Source organism: Triturus cristatus, chromosome 10 (assembly GCF_964204655.1).
Source record: "Triturus cristatus chromosome 10, aTriCri1.1, whole genome shotgun sequence".
Taxonomy (NCBI): Eukaryota; Metazoa; Chordata; class Amphibia; order Caudata; family Salamandridae; genus Triturus; species Triturus cristatus.
The window spans coordinates 49,489,229-49,507,810 of NC_140593.1; the positions used below are offsets into that span (position 1 = coordinate 49,489,229).

At 44.3% G+C, this 18,582-nt stretch overlaps 1 protein-coding gene across 2 annotated transcripts in view; it reads left to right on the forward strand.

Annotated features, from left to right (window-relative positions):
* Positions 1-18,362, forward strand: part of LOC146788805 (endothelin receptor type B-like) — an 84,538-nt gene extending 66,176 nt beyond the window's left edge. Inside the window, exons 4-8 of one of the 2 annotated variants that reach the window (XM_085630375.1) lie at positions 10,953-11,157; positions 12,573-12,722; positions 13,847-13,980; positions 15,450-15,558; positions 16,330-18,362. In XM_085630375.1, coding sequence (XP_085486501.1) covers positions 10,953-11,157; positions 12,573-12,722; positions 13,847-13,980; positions 15,450-15,558; positions 16,330-16,479 — 748 coding nt within the window. In that variant the 3' untranslated portion in view covers positions 16,480-18,362. Of the gene's footprint in view, positions 1-10,952; positions 11,158-12,572; positions 12,723-13,846; positions 14,019-15,449; positions 15,559-16,329 lie in introns of those variants that run through there. The other variant, XM_085630376.1, reaches the window with a different exon arrangement.
* The last annotated feature ends 220 nt before the right edge of the window (positions 18,363-18,582 follow it).

Genomic DNA, 18,582 nt, shown 5'->3' on the forward strand with positions numbered 1-18,582 from the left:
TCGCGAGGATTCGTCAACCGGTGCCAAAGTTATTCAAAATAGAATTTTCAGATTTCCTATGGAAACACGGTCCTAACTATAACTTATCTACTGGCGACCGCCAGTAGATAATATATATAGATATAGATATAGATATAGATATAGATATAGATATCCATCCCACTGGTGGTCGCCATTGGGTATTTAGGACCACGTTTTCATGGAAAAAGAATTTTTGGGTAGAGGTGTCCAGAAATGTGTTTTCCCTCAGGCAGTTTTTCATAGGAAAATTAGAAACAGCTACACCCAAACCAGCTGAACAAAATGACACCACATTTGGCAGAAGGCTAGATATTGGTGCAGAAAGCGAGCTTTTATGATCTAATGCTAAGATCTTATTGGATGCCACTACATCAACAGTCATTTTAGGACCCAGAGACTCTGTCCAAATTCCTGCAATAAAGTATAAACAAGCATTGGCATAGCCAATAGGTCTCGCTTTTGGGACCTTATAAGTATTTAGGTATGCAGCACAATATCCTATAACTGTTGCATGGCTAAACACTTATAAGGTCCCAAAGGCGAGACCTATTGGCTATGCCAATGCTTGTTGTTGTTGTTACTATCTTAGTTACATGGAAGTGAGCCTTCGATAATAACTTCAATATCTTTGGTGTCATTGGTGTGAGATTTGCCTCTGTGGCGCTTAGTAAAGAATGTAACATGATAACTAAGCCAGTCCCTTCACGCTGAAATTAATTCCTTAATCAGACTCCTGGTCCTGACAGGAGCAATGCTATTTTACAGAGATTTATGTTTCAGCAGAAGCACCAATACATAGGTGCTGTGCATAGAACATTATTATAGATCTGTGGGCACACTTGAAACCAAATTACCCAAACCTAGATGTGTGACTGGGAAATGAAATTGGGATAGGACTAGGAAGAATACCTATTTTTACATTAAATACAGTTATAGATTTTACAGTGTAACATTACAGCCCACTATCGAGGCCTATACCGGTTGTTACAGGCTCTGAACCAGCGTTATAGGCCTGAGCCACACGCAAGGGCCTATAAAAAGGGCCATTAACATCCAGTATAGCTGAAAGCAGAAGGGCTATACTGCTTTATCCCATATATGCTATCAGGTATAGTTTCAATGACCCGCCAAACATCGAAACTAAAATGGCTGCCTTCAGCATCACCCACACCTTTGATCACAGTTCTAGAGACGAACACAGGGATAAATCATTCCTGAGAATTGCTGCATACATTGTTATCAGTGACATTATTGAAGCCAGTCAGCCCCGTCAGTAATTGGCAACCATTTTCGGATTGCTTCTGCTGGGTTGGAACACACGCTTTTGTTGTATTTTGACCACAATCAATAAATATTAACAGTAAAAAAGGGTCACACTTTCGTGGTGGAAGGAATCACTTATTCTTTTATAGTAATAACACTGTTTCATAGAGCGTTTGTATACAAAATGCTTTATGTCTAACATTTTTGGACTCATTTTTAAACAGTATCATTTTTAGCCTGTTGCCATTTTATTATGCGGTTCAGAGTCCACATCTATCGAATTTGCGATTATTTTAACATGAGAGCTGCATGTCACACGCAGATCTCAGCCGCGAGTGTTTCAACCACTGAGCCTTGTTAAAAATGTGCCAAACTAAGATCTAGCAAAAAACAGACGTGAATTAAAACATTATATGAGAATTATGAGCAAGTATACAAATAATACTATCTAGGTGACTAAACTGAACTCTTGCAAGTTGAATACACAGAATATTAGATCATCATAAACTATAATACAGACACATTCCCATTCAAATAACGGGCACGCCAGGGATGTGGCATCGCTCCCAGTGAGGGTGTTGCATATCCCCAATGCAGTTATTCCCGCCACTTATTTCTTGAAGCCCTGGGGGTCCCTACATGCAATGGGACGGACTGTTCCGGTGAAAGGCGAATTCCTGTTGCTGCTTCGCTTGCTATACAGATGTGCCCCTCGCCTCCATGATAAGTATTAATAATCTCAATGGAAACAAAAGCCCTGATCCAGAATTTCTTCTGTTTTTTTATTGATTATTTCCTGCAATCAGTAAATACAACTTTAAGATTTTCCTATTTGTGCAAACTGTATGGAAAAAGATTATATTTGTGTAATCTGCAGCAGATTAAACTTGAATAAGGAATTGCAGTACGCAGAGGTGAGCTTCGTGAACTGGACACAGTATCGAGCCAACTCTTGCCGCTTCATTTTATTGTATTAATTTCATCTATCAGGCAGGAAACACGTTCGCAATCTGAACATAATTGAAATATATTTTAGAACAAGAATGTTACAATCAATGCCTTATATCCGTTTTGCAGGACAAATGCATTTCGGTTCTACTAGACACTTACACATAGAAACCGGAATTCAAGCACAACAAGCATTGGCCGCGCGGCCGTGAAAGTAAAGCGAAAGTAATAGCGATCGCGATCAAAGCGAAAGTGATCGCGATCGCTAGGACGGGACGCGCTGTGTGGCAAGCACGCGAGTGGTGCGCGCGCAGCAGTGATTGGCGGCTGCGTGCGTGCACGCTCGTGTGCACTCAAGCTTTAGGCCACAGGCTCTCTGAGCCAGCGCAAGCGCTGGGGCTCAGCGAGACCTAAAAACAACATGAAGGGGGGCAAGGTAGGAATACCCCGCCCGCTTGGCCTTGTGGGAGGTCCCAGAGGGCCCCACTCCAGACAAAAACAGTAATTTAACTTTTTTCAGCTCTGATAAAAAAGTTAAAACATGGTCTCCCGCCCATTTTGAAACTCTGCCAACTCACCACCCCCCCCCCCGGTGTGGGCCTGGGCTCGGTGGGTTTGTGGTTTTACCTTCCTTGGGAGCGCAGCATGCGGTCCTCCTCCCTGAACCTTCTTTAGGATCTGGGCACCCCATCCCATAGGGTGTTTTTTAATATAAAATAATATTATTTAGAGGGGGCGAGCTGCCCCCCCTACTTGCACCTTTTAAGACCCCCGGGGAACCCATCCCCTCGGTCACTTTAAATAATGTTAGGAGGGGGCGAGTGACCACCTATTCTGAGTCTTTCTAGGGCCCAAGAACCCCATCCCCCATGGACGATTCTTTTTTAAGAGAAGGGAGGCATGTGGTCCCCCTCTCCGAGCCTCTTTGATGCCCCTGGAACCCCACCAGGGTCAGTCTGTCTGTTGGGGAAGGGGCATTGGGCCACCCACTCTGCATGTACTGCAGCCCGAGGAACCCCATGCCCTAGGGCCTAATACCGTGGCAGTGTCCCAGGTATCCCATCCTCCAAGACACTGGTGTTCCCTGCCTCGGAGAGTGCGGGCAGGGAATGAAAACTGCATTCCCTGCCAGCACCCCCCTTTGCAGGGAACACAACTTTGCTACCGCCCAGGAGGGACCAGTGAAAAATGCTGCTCTCAAGGGGGTGAACAAAGAAACGCAGCAGGCTCCCTCCAGAACTACAAAGACTCCCCAATGGCCTACAACAAGGTTACCCCTGGCCACGGAGGGGGCAAAACACCCCCTCTGAGGCCAGGGGTCGCAAAGGAAGTGGCAGCAGTAGCAGAGAGCAAGCTAGAGTGGAAGTGGCGGCAGTAGCAGAGAGCAAGCTAGAGTGGAAGTGGCGGCAGTAGCAGAGAGCAAGCTAGAGTGGAAGTGGCAGCAGTAGCAGAGAGCAAGCTAGAGTTCTCAGCAGCGACACCTGACTGCCCACAAATGGCTCCCATTCCCTGCAGGGGATTTTTAATAATATTTCTTGATCTTGGCGGTGCCCTTAGAAGGGGCAGGGTCACCACCAAGTATTTTTTAATACTCTGGAGGGCCCATGGCGATGTGCAGCCGGAGGTTGGGCACCCACACCGCGTACGGCAATGGACATCTTTCTTTACATTAAAAAAACATATAAATTCATTGAGAAAAGCAAAAGTTAAAGTGAATATAGTTAGGAATTGTAGTAATATGTTCATTTATATATTTTTTTAAATTTAGAAATTCACTGAAATACCAAATGTTAAAGGAACGTTATAGTAAGGTGAAAATGTGAGTTAAAACTTACGTCTTTAAACAAAATCACTGAAATTCACCAGTAATAGTTATAGCAAGTAACTATAACTTGAGCCCCAGGTAACTATAACTCACTCTCTTGCCATGTACTGCTTATGCCATCATATAATACATCACTGATGACATGTACAATGACAGCATTAATAATATCACTGATGACATCTGAAATGACAGCATTGATAGCAACACTGTGCATATCGAGGTTATACTTACTTCAGGGCTTGAGTCATAGTTACTTGAATTAACTAAAACTGTTGAAATTCAGTGTTTGTTTCAAACTGAATGTTCTAACTGACATTTTCACCTGACTATAACATCTCTTTAACCTATGCTTTTTTCAGTGAATTTCAGTGGTGGCTGCTACTTAAAGGCCGTGGGGGGGGGAGGTCGTGGGTGGGGTGGGAGATAATGAAAATCATTTATTTTTTTTAAATCACTTGCCTGCAGTCAAGCCGCCACAGTGCTCATTGGTCGAATCCAGAACTCCAGGGACAGGATGCACACAGGCTCCCAGACTTCCCTATCCAATCACAACGCTGCTTTACATCACCGTTGTGATTAGTATGAGCGCCATGGTGCGGTGATCAGGTATGGATTGGGCGCCTGTGCAGGTTCTCCACCCAGGCTGTGCAATACACCCTGGTGGAGAACTTTCTAAGTGTGCATGACTATTTGGTCGGCTCAAAACGACCGGCCAAACCGTCATGCGCACTTACAAAGTACCCACCACTCCTCCCCCTGCTACTGTGACAGCTCAGCCTGCCCGCCCCAAACCAGCTGACCCATGACGCAAAAATAAAATGATAACAATGCGTTATTTTATTTTTCATTTTTGACCTGCTCACAGAGCAGTGGGGCGACGGTCCCCCGCCTTACCGGAGCCAAGGGTACTTCATCCCCCAAATAGTAGTACGCCAGGAAGCGCATTTGCAGAGAGGAGGGAAAAGAGGGCGTGGCCACCGAAAACCTCTCAACAAACCCACTGTGTGGGACTTGCTGGAGGTAACGGGGGGTAGTTGGTCCCCAAGGACCCTCAATAGTCAAGGGGACTTCATCCACCTACTAGTAGTGAGACAGGAGGTGTGTTTGCAGAGTGGTGGAGAAAGAGAGCGTGCCCTGCCATCAGAACTCAGCAATCCTGCTGTATGGGACTTACTGGAGATATTAGGAGGGGTAGTTGGCCCCCAATAACATCCTTGGGGGGCCACTACCCCTCCTGTTACCTCCAGTAAGTCTCACACAGCAGGATTGCTGAGAAGTTGTCAGAGACCATGCCCACTTTCTCCACCACTCTACAAATGTGCCTCCTGGCACCCTACTAGTTGGGATACAAAGTCCCCTTAACTCCAGAGGGACCTTGGAGGCCGAGAAGCCCTCCTGGTATCTACTGTAAGTCCTACGCAGTGGAATTCCTGATAGCTGGCCAGCACCCTTTCTCCACCACTCTGCAAACGTGACTGCTAGTTAAAAAACCGTAGAAATTCACTGAAAAAACCAAGGTTACATGGACGTTATAGTTAGCAAATAGAATTAAAAAAAACCTTAGCCATTCACTAAAAAACAAAGGATACAGTGACGTTATAGTTAAGGTCAGATTTTACTCATAAAAAAACCAGAGAAATTCAGCCATTCGAGTTAGCTGAGTTAACTATAACTCATGCCCCCGCAATGCACTGCTTATGACCTCACATATTACATCACTCATGACATGGTCAGTGGTCAGAATGCGAAAAAAGAACAACCCACGGCATAAAAGGTATATATGAGAGGACATAAAACACTTTAAAATATAACTTAGCTGTAAAGTAAAGGTCTGCGAAGTACAATGCTGAAACCCTACCTGTGATGTACCAACTTGCAATGTAAAAACTGCACAGTACTAGTCCCCCCTCTCCCATAACCACCCACTCCCCCACCAACCTCCCGCCCCTCCCTAGGGAGGACACTACCTACCCTTCACGACAGTTTGCGAACAGGAAGGTTTCACTGAATTTCAGACTTGCATTAGTGTAAATTTTGCAGGCTTGCAGTTGCCTCTCCTGGTCACTTTGCATTACTGCATGATGTTGAGTCGCCGTTCATAGTAGCACCTGGATCAGATAAGAGTTTCTTTCAGGGCAGCATGCGTTGCAGTGCAAAACAAGCATTGGAAATGCAATCGGTCTCACATTTGAGTTAAATCTATTGGCAATGTATTTTACCTATGTGTTATGGAGTTTATGTATGTGGTGTGTTGTGGAATTATGTGGGGTGGACTGGATTAGTTGTGACATTGTATGGCATTGAATTGTGCGGTGAGGAGTGTATTTGTGTAGTGGAATTATGTGGCATGATGTGCTTTGAAAATATGTGGATAGTAATAATGTGATATTGAGTGTTCTGGAATTATGTGGAGTGGGATTGTTTTTTATGGAGTGCAATTATGTGGAATGGTATTTTCTGTTGTGGAATGGTATTTTGTGTTGTGAAGTGGTATGTAGTGGAGTGTAATTATGTGGTGTGCTGTTGAATCTGTGGCACAATGTGGAATTGTGTGGTGTGGATTGGATGTCTTTGGTTTGTTGTGTAATTGTGTTGTTGAATTGTATTATATGGTTTGGTGTTGAATTATGCGGTGTGGATTAGAAATGTGTGGAGCTGAATTGTGTGGCGTAGAACTCTGTAGATAGCTTCACATTTTTGGTGACGCAAATAACAAATAGGTAGGAGCTAAGCTCCACATCTGTGTGTTTAGGTGTTAAGAAAAACAAGAGTTAAAGCTATTGGCATTGTAAATGTAGATGTATTTGTCCTATGTGCTATGGATTGAAGTGGATGTATGTGGTTTGTAGTGGAATTATGTGGCATGGTGTGCAGTTGTATTACGTGGATAGTAATTATGGGTTTTTGAGTGTATTTGAATTGTGTGGAGTAGGATTATGTGTACTGGAGTGTGTGAATTGGTGTATAATTATGTGGAATTGAATTTTATGTGTGGAGTGTTATGTAGCAGTTTCATTACATGGTGTGCTGTTGAATTTTGTGGTATGATGTTGAATAATGTGTTGTAAATTGGATATATGTTGTGTGTAATGGAATTGTGTTGTGGAGTGGAAAATGTGGTTTCGTATTGAATTATGTGGTTTGGAATGAATTTTGTGGAGTTAAATAGTGTGGCATGGAACTGTGTTGAGTGAAATTATGTGGCATGGTGTGCAGTGTATTTATGTGGATTGTTATGTGGCATAGAGTGGATTTATGTGGGGTGTTTTTATGTGGTATTAATGTCAAAACTAGATAGAACATACAAATTTAGTAGTGCTACATTACTGTACGTAGGATAGATCGGTTTATTTATCCAGCACAATTAAGGTGTAAAAAACATTCAAATCCTACAGCAGTTTAAGCAAAGTACAGAACTATGCCATACACACAGTTGCCACAAAATAGTTAACACAGCATATGTGTCAGACATCAAAGTAAGAACAAAGCTTTTTGGACTAATGTTATAATATAGCTTAGATTACAACAGCTGCTGTCAGCAATGATCTTACAATGTGATGTGTGCTGGTAGGTTTTAAAGTAAGGACAAGGAGAGAAACGAGAGTTAGAGCTATTGGGGTTGTAAATGCAAATGTATTTTACCTATGCGTTATGGAGTGTGGTAGACGTATGTGGTCTGTAATGGAATTATGTTGTTTGTTTTGGAATTGTTAGTTGTGGACTTGTATGGTGTGGAATTGTGTGGTGTAGAGCGGATTTGTGTAGTGGTATATGTGGCATGGTGTGCAATTTAACTATGTGGATAGTACTTATGGTGTATTCGAGTGTATTGGAGGTATGCTTAGTGGGATTGTGTGTTATGGGGTGTAATTAAGTGGAATGTTATTTTGTGCTGTGTAGTGTTATGAAGTGGAGTTTAAATATGTGGGGTTTTGTAGACTTTTGTGGTATGATGTGTGATTATGTGGTGTGTATTGTATGTATGTGGTGTGTTATGTAATTGTGTTGTTGATTAGAATTATGTGGTTTATTGTTGAATTATGTGGTGTGGAATGGATATTTGTTGAGTTGAATTGTGTGGCATGAAATGAAATTGTGTGGCATGGAGTGAAATTATGATGTTGAAATTATATTGCATGTTGCGGAATGTTTTAACGTGGTTTTTTGCTATGTGGTATAGTTTGCTTTTACATGGTGTGTAAATATGTGGTAATGAGTAGAATGTTCGAGAAGCAGTATTCAATAAACACAATCACTAGTTACAACCCTAAAATAAACCATGGCAATGCAAACAAGTGAGACGCGTGTGCAAGTGCTCTAATAGGCTTGACCCTAAAAATACCCCACTGTCGCCGGTTAAGAGTAAAGCTTTGAATGAATAGACCAGCTAAACACACAGCAATGGGGTGCAGTGCGTACACTAATATACGTACACTAATATACTGTATTCTGTTTGAAATTTGCACCACCAGAAAGGGGGAGACAGTCGTGAGATTGAGTCCCTGCTATAAAAGGTAAACTGTGCGTTCTGCTTTAAGTTTATACCTTGAAAGTTAAACTCCTCCATGTCGTAGATGCAGAGTGCATCAGGTGACACATTCAAGAAGTTAAACTGAATCCCAGAGTGTCTCCTCAAGTGGGAACCCTCGAAGTTTGGCCCCCAAATCTCCGGGGTCAATGCTATTTTATAGTTTCACTGACATTTCTTGGAGTACATGCAGCATTACTGAAGTTTTTTAATACACAGTCGTCGGACAGAGTTCCTGCAGAAACTGTATGAACACACGAAACAGTCAAATACACTGTATATTTGTGGAGACGGTTTACATTTTGGGGGCACTCTATCCACAACATTGTGTTTATTTGCAAAAAAATTAATCACTAGCTAGTAAATCATGAGGGAGGGAGGGGGAAAGACAGAGGGGGGAGGGTGCGAAAAAGAGGAAGAGGGAGGGGGAGAGAGGGGAGCGAGAGAGGGAAGGAAGAGAGAGAGAGGGAGGGAGGGAGGGAGAGAGAGAGGGAGGGAGAGGAAGAGAGAGGGAGAGGAAGAGAGGGAGAGAGAGGAAGAGAGAATTTCAGCAAAACAGGGACTGCGGCCAGTGCACCAAATAGAACAGCATCAAAATAAACATTAACTTTACTCAGAAATCCGCAGTCGTAAAGTGGCACAGTTTATGGTGGAAGAGCAATGGTGTGATGTGTTTGTTGCTACTGTCTTAAGCTTCACCCACGCATGCCGAAAATAACAAAATAAGGCTAATCTTCAATTACCTTTCAGTATACTGCCTTTATAACACATGAAAAACAATGTGGTATCTTCCTTAACAGAAAAGTGTGAAAAGCAGACCAGAACGATCGTTTACCCCCTTCACCTGAAGGATCCATGGATCTGTAGACATCGATCGTTTACGCCCTTCACCTGAAGGATCCATGGATCTATAGACATCGATCGTTTACGCCCTTCACCTGAAGGATCCATGGATCTGTAGACATCGATCGTTTACACCCTTCACCTGAAAGATCCATGGATCTATATGGATCTGCAAAACCCGGTCTACTTTTTTGATTAAAAAAGGTTTGGCGTCAGAAACCTTGGGTGGTTGCATGGGATCACCCATGCACCACCCATGGTACGTCCCGACGGCGCAAAGTAATGCAAACCAGCGCTATTCACTGCTTTGCGCTACTTTCGAGTGATTTTCCAGCACTAAACAAGTTTAGCACCCACAAGGCCAAGCAGCAACATCCGTTAAGGCAAGTAGAATCTGAACGACGTTGATTGTCGTCAAGTTCTTCGTATAAGAGTTTGTCACCATTATTTTGTTTCGGAGTGTTATCAGCTGCAGAACTTTTTCAGGGTATTATTCATCGCATAATACAGCCATCCACAAATGCTTTCAATTACAGTGAGGACATGCTAGTCTTTGGGGCCACAGGAAAGGAACATGATAAAGCTCTTGTACAACTGTGTCGTATACTTGCAGATACAGGTCTCACATGAAATGTGGCAAAATGTGAGATTCATCAAACCAAACTCAAGTTCTTTTGTCATATCTTTTCTAATGGGGGAAGGGCTCCGGATCCGAATAAAATACCGGCCTTGTCATCCACTTCTCCCCCACAGGATGTAAAACTTTGCTGAGATCCTTCCTTGGTATGGCCAGTTACTGTTCAAGGTATATGTGTGAATTTGCCCCTGTAAGTGACCCATTGAGAGACTTAAAGCAACAAAATGACCCATTTCAATGGGCGAGTGAATGTGGACAAAGCTTCAAGAAAATCAAGCATGAAATTGAGAATCCAACTTAAATGGTTTACATTGATCAGCAATAGTAGACGGAGTTGTTGTAGTGGCAAGCCCCGCAGGGAAGTCCATTATGCAAGATTTTTCACATTTCAAGCACTTGCCTCGGCCTTCGGCAACTCCAGATGTCAGGAGTGAGAGTTGTTCACCTGAGAGTCCAGAGCGCCCAATGACTAATGATGTCTCTGTCGCCAATGCCAGTCATGTACACTTCTGCGGTATCTCCGCAGCCTCACATGATTAGATCTGGGTGATCGATTTGAGCACCAAAATGACTTATTGAAGAGTTTTAATGTATATATGTATTATTGGTACTTTTTATTTAGCTAAGGGGAAGATGTGTCTTGTGTGTTAGAGATGAGACACTTTTGGTTCCTGACGGACTCTGCAGAACAGTGAGGTAAGTGAGTGGGTGTGGGTGGGTAATAGAATTCATGATGTCGAATGTTCGGGCAACGACTACACGCTGAGGAATAAAGACGTGTGATTTCAAACTGTGTGTGTGGCATGATCATTTGCATGTACCTGGGCTGGGGTAGGGCTCTACACTCCAGCTAATCTTGTGTTCAATCTTCTCCGTCTCTCCCGCAGGTACAGGGCAGTGGCTTCCTGGAACCGGATCCAGGGCATCGGCATCCCCCTCTGGAAGGCAGTGGAGGTCACCCTCATTTGGGCAGTAGCCATCTTGCTGGCCGCCCCGGAGGCTGTCGGCTTCGAGATGGTGGAGCTCAACCGTCGGGAGCAGAGGCTGTGGGTGTGCATGCTGTCCCCGAAGCAGAACTCTGACTTCATGATGGTATGTGAGTGGACACAGGTCTCCAAGAGCTTACCGGTACCTGTTAACAGAACTCCAAAGACTGAATGGTGCATGTCCACAGCCTGCACCTCCCAGAGCTGGCCGGGGCACGTTAACAGACCTTCAATTTTGTGGACTGGCCAGTGCATGTCTACCAGCCTGTACCTCAATGCACTCACCAGTTCATGTCCACCAGCCTCCACCTCCCAGTACTGATCAGGGCATGTTAGGAGATCTTCACCTCTGTGGACTGACCATTGTATGATTGCAGCCGCCCACTCATTGCACTGACACAAGTCCACAACCTGCCCCTCCAAGCACTGACTGGCACAAGTTCACAGTCTGCACCACCAAACACTGGCTGGCACAAGTTCACAGCCTGCACCTCCAAGCACTGACTGTCACAAGTTTACAGCCTACCTGTTGAAGCACTGACTGGTCCATGTTCACAGACTATCCCTCAAAGCATTGATTGGTGCAAGTTCACAACCTGTCCCTCCAAGACTGGCTTCTGCATATTCCCAGCATGCCCCGCCGAGCAATGATTGGTTCCTGTTCAAAGACTGCGCCTCAAAACAACTTATGAAGAGGATGGTCATAATGTATCCATAAGGAAAAGGGATGGAACCAGTGCCGTCTTAAGGCATGGGCACGCTGGTCAGTTGCCTGGGGGCCCCACTAGCATAGGGGCCCCACGCAGACCAGAATTTAACACAAATTTTCCATTAAACATTGTTGGTCCTGGGAGTGGTTGTGTAGGCAAGGCCCAGTGCACTGCTTTGCCCGGGACCTATAATGCTGTTAAGATGGCCCTGGATGTAACGGGGAGGGGCGTGAGTACGGGGAGGGGCCTGAGTCTGTGTAACGTTGCTTGAGAAGGTCATTGTGTAACCAGCTTCTACAAGTTACCGGTAGTGTCCTTGGGATGGTCATGTTGTGTTTATAGCATCAGTTTTGGGTCACATTCTACATGGAATTGTTAGTAGATTTCTGCAGCTCCAGCTGTAGGTCATATGCTAGTCAAGATGGTCACTGCATGTTTAGATGCGGATCACAGTCTACATGGTATAGTCACTCCATGTTTACAGGACCATCTCTAGGTCATATTCTACAGTGGATGCTCAGTGTGTTTACAACACCAGCCTTGGGTCGCATTTCACAAGGGATGGTCACTGTGTGTTCATAGCATTGGCTATGGGTCACATTCTGCATGGGATGGTCACTGTGTGTTTATTGTACCAGCTCTGGGTCACAATCTGCATGGGATTGTCAATGTGTTTGTACAGCACCAGCTCTGGGACACATTCTGCATGGGATGGTCACTGCTTGTACAGCACCGGCGCTGGTTAACATTCAGCATAGAGTTTTAGCAGGCTTGCAGTTTCCGCCTGTAGTCACTTTCCTTCTCTCTCCAGTTTTACAGGGATTTCAAGGACTGGTGGCTCTTTGGTTTCTACTTCTGCCTACCCCTGGCATGCACTGGAGTCTTCTACACACTCATGTCCTGCGAGATGCTCAGCAGGACGAAAGGCATGCGCATCGCCCTCAATGACCACATGAAGCAGGTGAGTGAGGGGCAGAATACGAGTAGACAAGGATAGCCATCTGTACAAACGCACATATAATAGGGCAACAAAAAGAAGGAACCACATCAGTAACAGGTAACTAAGATGCCGAAAAGACCATAGGTCATGTTGCTTAAAGTTTCCACTGGCCCAGAAAAGGCTGTCGCTTGTACAGAATGCCATAGAGTAAATGATATTTGCACCAGGAAAAAATACACAGTTAACTAAGTTTGTACTGTTTTTGCATAAGAAGTTTATAAAATACATTCCTTCCACTTTTCAATTATGAAATACGGATCTCAGTTTGAGGTAAAAGCAGTTTGCTCCATTTTTTTTACATATCAAACAAAGTGCAAAATTAGTTTGCAGTCATGTATTGCTTGTTAAAAATTTTTATTCATAGATCAGGGTTCCTTTCTGAAGACTATCACTAACTTGAAATAAATATGTCCCATACAGCTACCACATCAGCTTTCTCACTTTTTATCCTGTCACAGGAACTTGAGTAGAATTTGTTTGTGCATTGCGTGTTCCATAAACACCCTCAAGGTGTAAATGAATCTGCCCTGTTCTATTGCACTAGTGCAAATCCAATGTATGCCCTCTCTATGAATTCCCGCCCAAAAAGATTGTGGCTGTCCCTGAAAGGAGACCGTAAAGAATACTGGGGCTAGTCCAGCTATCCCTTGCCGTCTCTCCAGCAGCAACGCTAAAATATTCAGTCTTCAAAATCATGATGAAAAATTGTTTTGATGGCACAGGATCACTGGACGAACACGATGCCAATGCAAGAGGCATATGCATGCAACAACCTTTTACAAAAACCCTAAGTTGAGATATTTGGGAATATACCAATTAGGAGCTGAAGTCCTGGGGTAGGTAAGAGGTGGTTGCTTAAGCAGCAAACTGCACTTTCAGATTTAGTGCTGCTTCTGTTGTGGTGTTAGTCTGCTGTAAACCATGCTCAAGTTCCCACCACAACAAGCAGAAACCAAAGTCTTCAGTAGCAAACACTGTAAGAAAGGGAACATTCTGCTAGCTCGAGCCTCAACCACTTCTCATCTCTTTTGAGTGCTGAGTTTCACCCTGTAGGATTGACCATGCTCATCAACCTTGTTTTTCAGCGCAGGGAGGTGGCGAAGACTGTCTTCTGCCTGGTGGTGATCTTCGCCCTCTGCTGGCTGCCTCTTCATCTGAGCCGAATCCTGAAGAGAACAATCTACGATGAGACAGACCCTAACCGCTGTGAATTGCTCAAGTAAGGGAAACCAGCTTGAATAGCAAGATCTCTCTCAGGTGAATCAAGAGGATGTATCTTACACATACAATTTTTGGCATACAGGCTAACTGGATCAGCAGGATGCCTTTTAAAGAAAAGGGTCCATGCACAAAAAAGAGAAGGCCATTGGCATCCAACGCTTATTTAAGGAACCTAGGGGAAGGTAACCCAAAGAAGCTTTAAAATATGAACCATTAGCCAGCATCAGCATGATAAAATATTGTTTCAATATAGGAGGCCTAAATGGGGGCTCTAAGTGCAGCTTACCAAAAGAAACACTTATTTGCAAAGTTTTATATAGCGCTGGCTAGACCCGTAGGTATCAGAGCGCTTTACATGAGCAAGTTAAAGATTACATAATTACTTCAGTTACAGATTCCAAGTATAGACATCAGAGAAAGATAGAGGGAAGGAAACAAAGGCGAGGCGAAGAAAAACGATGTCAGATGACCGGCTGGGTAGGTGACGGCCAAGGGGGTGAACCCAAGCCAGACTCCTCTATAGCTGCAATAGGACAGCTCCACCAGGCATCAGCCAAGGTTGTTCGGACTCCACGATGAAAACAGGCAGTCGAAAAACATGCTATTACATGATAACATAAGTTATTTTTGCGTTACGTAGCAAAGACAAAACGTCTTATGTGGAATGGAAGGAAGAGGGGAGAAAGGTAAACAGGGGAAAAAGGAATGCAGATAGCATCAGGCAGACCAGAGGGTGGAAGGGACTTCAGGGGAAACAGGCAGTCAAAGTGAAAGATAGACAAGACCGTGAAGCGCCATTAAAAACAATGTCCGATGTCCGGCTGGGTCGGTGACGGCCGAGGGGTTGAACACTAGCCAGACTCCTCTATAGCTGCATAGGACAGCTCTACCGGGCATCAGCAAAGGTTGTTCTGACTCACCGTAGGCTTAATTTTTCCTGAGGCTGCATCATAATTAAGCATATCAGTAGGATCAATCCATTCAACATCCTGCGCTCTTGAATCTGCCAGCAGCAGTAGCGCACTCAGCAGCAAATTAATCCCCATTGCATAATGCATATTTCTGTTTACAGAGTGCTGCCCTTAGCAGCACCCCTCCTTATCATTTCCTTCATTATTTGGGTATCTATCTCTAACCATTTACAGATCTTATAAACAATCCAAGTATCCATCCCTGGGGATACTTGCATTGAAAATATTAAACTGTACATGTAAATAAGCATTTTAAACGAGAATCCTAAATTGTTCAGTGTTCATATATCCATACATGCCTATATATACTTTCATATACGCATAGGTGGTGATGGCAGACAAGACAGTAGGTCCATCCTGTCTTCTGTGGTCACTATGTCGAGCTCAGAAAAAGGGTTTCAGAAAAGCCTAAATTTTATATAGGAAGTGATCAGAAAATGTATAAAATAAGTAAGCAAGAACTTGCTAATACCTTGAGTGTCTCCTGTCTTCACAGTTTCCTTCTGGTCATGGACTACATCGGCATCAATATGGCATCGCTGAACTCCTGCATCAACCCTGTGGCCTTGTACTTCGTCAGTAGAAAATTCAAAAACTGCTTTCAGGTATGGACTGGTCAGGGGCTGTGAGGGATACATCCGGGACAGCACGAGGTCAGAGATCTGATACCATCAGAGATGGTTTGTCTTATGGCAATACCAGGTCAAGGACTGTGACACATGAGGCTTTGGCCCAACAGAACATGATCACCTGGTCATTCAGCTTAGTGTTATTTCATGCTGTCTCCGGTACCTAAGTGAAGGTGGAAGGGTAGTCCAATAGAATTCTACAATTCTGTGGCTGCACCATTGTCTACATAATTATGGATTTCCCTGAAAATGCAGTTCCTACCTCAAAAGTATCTCTAGGCACCTTGAATGACAAGGAGTCAGCGACATCCAGAGCCTTATGCTCATTACACCACAATATTCTGGGACTGTAGGAGAGTATGGGTTGTGACGGAACCTTGCAAACAGTGTTAGACCAATAAGAACTGTCATCTCGTCAGGCTCTCCTAGGCGCTTGGGAGGGTTTGTCTACAGCAATGATCTCTGAAGGCATTAGTTGAGAGTCATTTATAATCACCACAAACGTCTTGAGGGACAACGCAAGGCATCCACTAGGGAGCCTGTCAAAAATATGCAAGTTCAGTATTGAGAAAAATAGGTCACTTAACAGAAATGGGATGTAATGGTCTTAACCATGCATTATCAAGTCATTAATATTTACATAGGTCCCTTGGATATCCAGGGGTCAATTTTCTGGATATGCCTGCTGTACCCGACCCCTGGTTTAGGTGATAACTTAACCTCTTCCTCTCTCTACTTCACTTTCAGTCCTGCCTGTGCTGCTGGTGCCAGGCCCCAGCACTTAGCATCACACCCATGGATGAGAAGGGCTCTGGGGGGAAGTGGAAAGCCAACGGCCACGACATTGGCTTGGACCGCAGCAGCTCCAGACTGACCAACAAATACAGCTGTTCCTGAAAAGCCATCGGTGCACTGGGGAAACTACAAGGAGGAAGACCAGAGGACAATCAAGATGGATGAACTCACAAAGAGACATCTAAGACCTTCTGCCAGCTGTTGCCATTCCTCTCCTCAAGGTCTTCACCATCAATAAACACAGCACCCTTCTGCCAGCTGCTGCCATTCCTCCCCTCAAGGGCCTCACCGTCGATAAACACATCACCCTTCTGCCAGCTGTTGCCATTCCTCCCCTCAAGGGCCTCACCGTCGATAAACACAGCACCCTTCTGCCAGCTGCTGCCCTTCCTCCCCTCAAGGTCTTCACCGTCGATAAACACAGCACCCTTCTGCCAGCTGCTGCCCTTCCTCCCCTCAAGGTCTTCACCGTCGATAAACACAGCACCCTTCTGCCAGCTGCTGCCCTTCCTCCCCTCAAGGGCCTCACCGTCGATAAACACAGCACCCTTTTGCCAGCTGTTGCCCTTCCTCCCCTCAAGGTCTTCACCATCAATAAACACATCACCCTTTTGCCAGCTGCTGCCCTTCCTCCCCTCAAGGTCTTCGCCGTCGATAAACACAGCACCCTTCTGCCAGCTGCTGCCATTCCTCCCCTCAAGGGCCTCACCGTCGATAAAACACAGCACCCTTCTGCCAGCTGCTGCCCTTCCTCCCCTCAAGGTCTTCACCATCAATAAACACATCACCCTTTTGCCAGCTGCTGCCCTTCCTCCCCTCAAGGTCTTCGCCGTCGATAAACACAGCACCCTTCTGCCAGCTGCTGCCATTCCTCCCCTCAAGGGCCTCACCGTCGATAAAACACAGCACCCTTTTGCCAGCTGTTGCCATTCCTCTCCTCAAGGTCTTCACCATCAATCCAGAGAGAGCACCCTCCTATAGTCAGCTGTTACTAACTCAAGGTCATCCCCATTATCAATAAAGACAGTTCACCCCCCACATGCCAGATGTTGCTTTTCCTCTCAAGGTCCTCCCCATCATCAATGCAGAGGCCACCTTCTACTAGCTGTTGCTTTTCCTCTTGTGAAAATCCTCCCCAGGGTCGATATTGAGGCAGCTGACACATACTTACCTCTCCAAATTGCCTGCCCACATCTAAACATTCCTGCTCTGACTTCAAACTCCCCCAATGCTGGTATTAATAAGCTGAGGACACGTTTGAAAAGTGGTCAACCGGGCATATTGTTGGTCATCCACACCAGCCATTCAATTAAACTTTTCTGGAGAATTCAATAATGAAAAACAAGATCAGCAATCATTTTGTATGCATTTTATATGCTCCTCAGAAGATAGCCAATGGAAAGTGTTTGTTCATTTGGTACACAGCTTCCAGCTTGGGAAATGTTGGACTCGATATAGTGACATGAGAAGTGACACCGAAGGGATTCTACCACAAATCCGATGCAAATGCTACAAGCATGCTTAAGTACTTGTTTCTTTGTTATTCAAAGTTAGTAATTGTAAGTATTATATATAACCTATGTTTAGCATACCTTGATCTGAGTCAAGACCCACTGTACCAAAGACGTACTTAAATCGCACACAGTCGAAAACTGCCAAGAACTGCATTTTTTAAGAAAAAGGAACGAACTGTTTTATATACTCCTTGAGTGGTCCAACTTCTGTTGGTTGCAGAAAAAAAAACATTATTTCCTCCTACAGGGTGAAATTAATTGTATATAGGAGTCACGTGACCCTCATCTGGGGGACAAAGTAGCAAAAAAACTTGTAAAGGTGAAAGTTTTGTTGTTTAGTGGACTCCCACTTTTAAAAAGCTATAAAATAAACAATGTTTTAGGTACTTGTGAGAAGTGCAATTTTTTACTATATTCGGATGTTTGGTAAACTTGATATGCACCAAAAATAAACAAGAACTTTGAGAATTCTTTAGGATGTTCATATTCCTTTTCCAGTTTAACAAAAATGTATTTCACAATTGCCTTTGTTAAATGTACTTTTTTATTACAGAATACCATTACACTTATATAGGTTTACCTGTCTTCATCATGGCAACCACTGAGTTTCAGTGTTATGTGGCAGTTCAGGTACGGCAGGCTGACGGCTTATCAGGACACTTCCCTCCTGAGGGCGTTTTCACAAGCATGC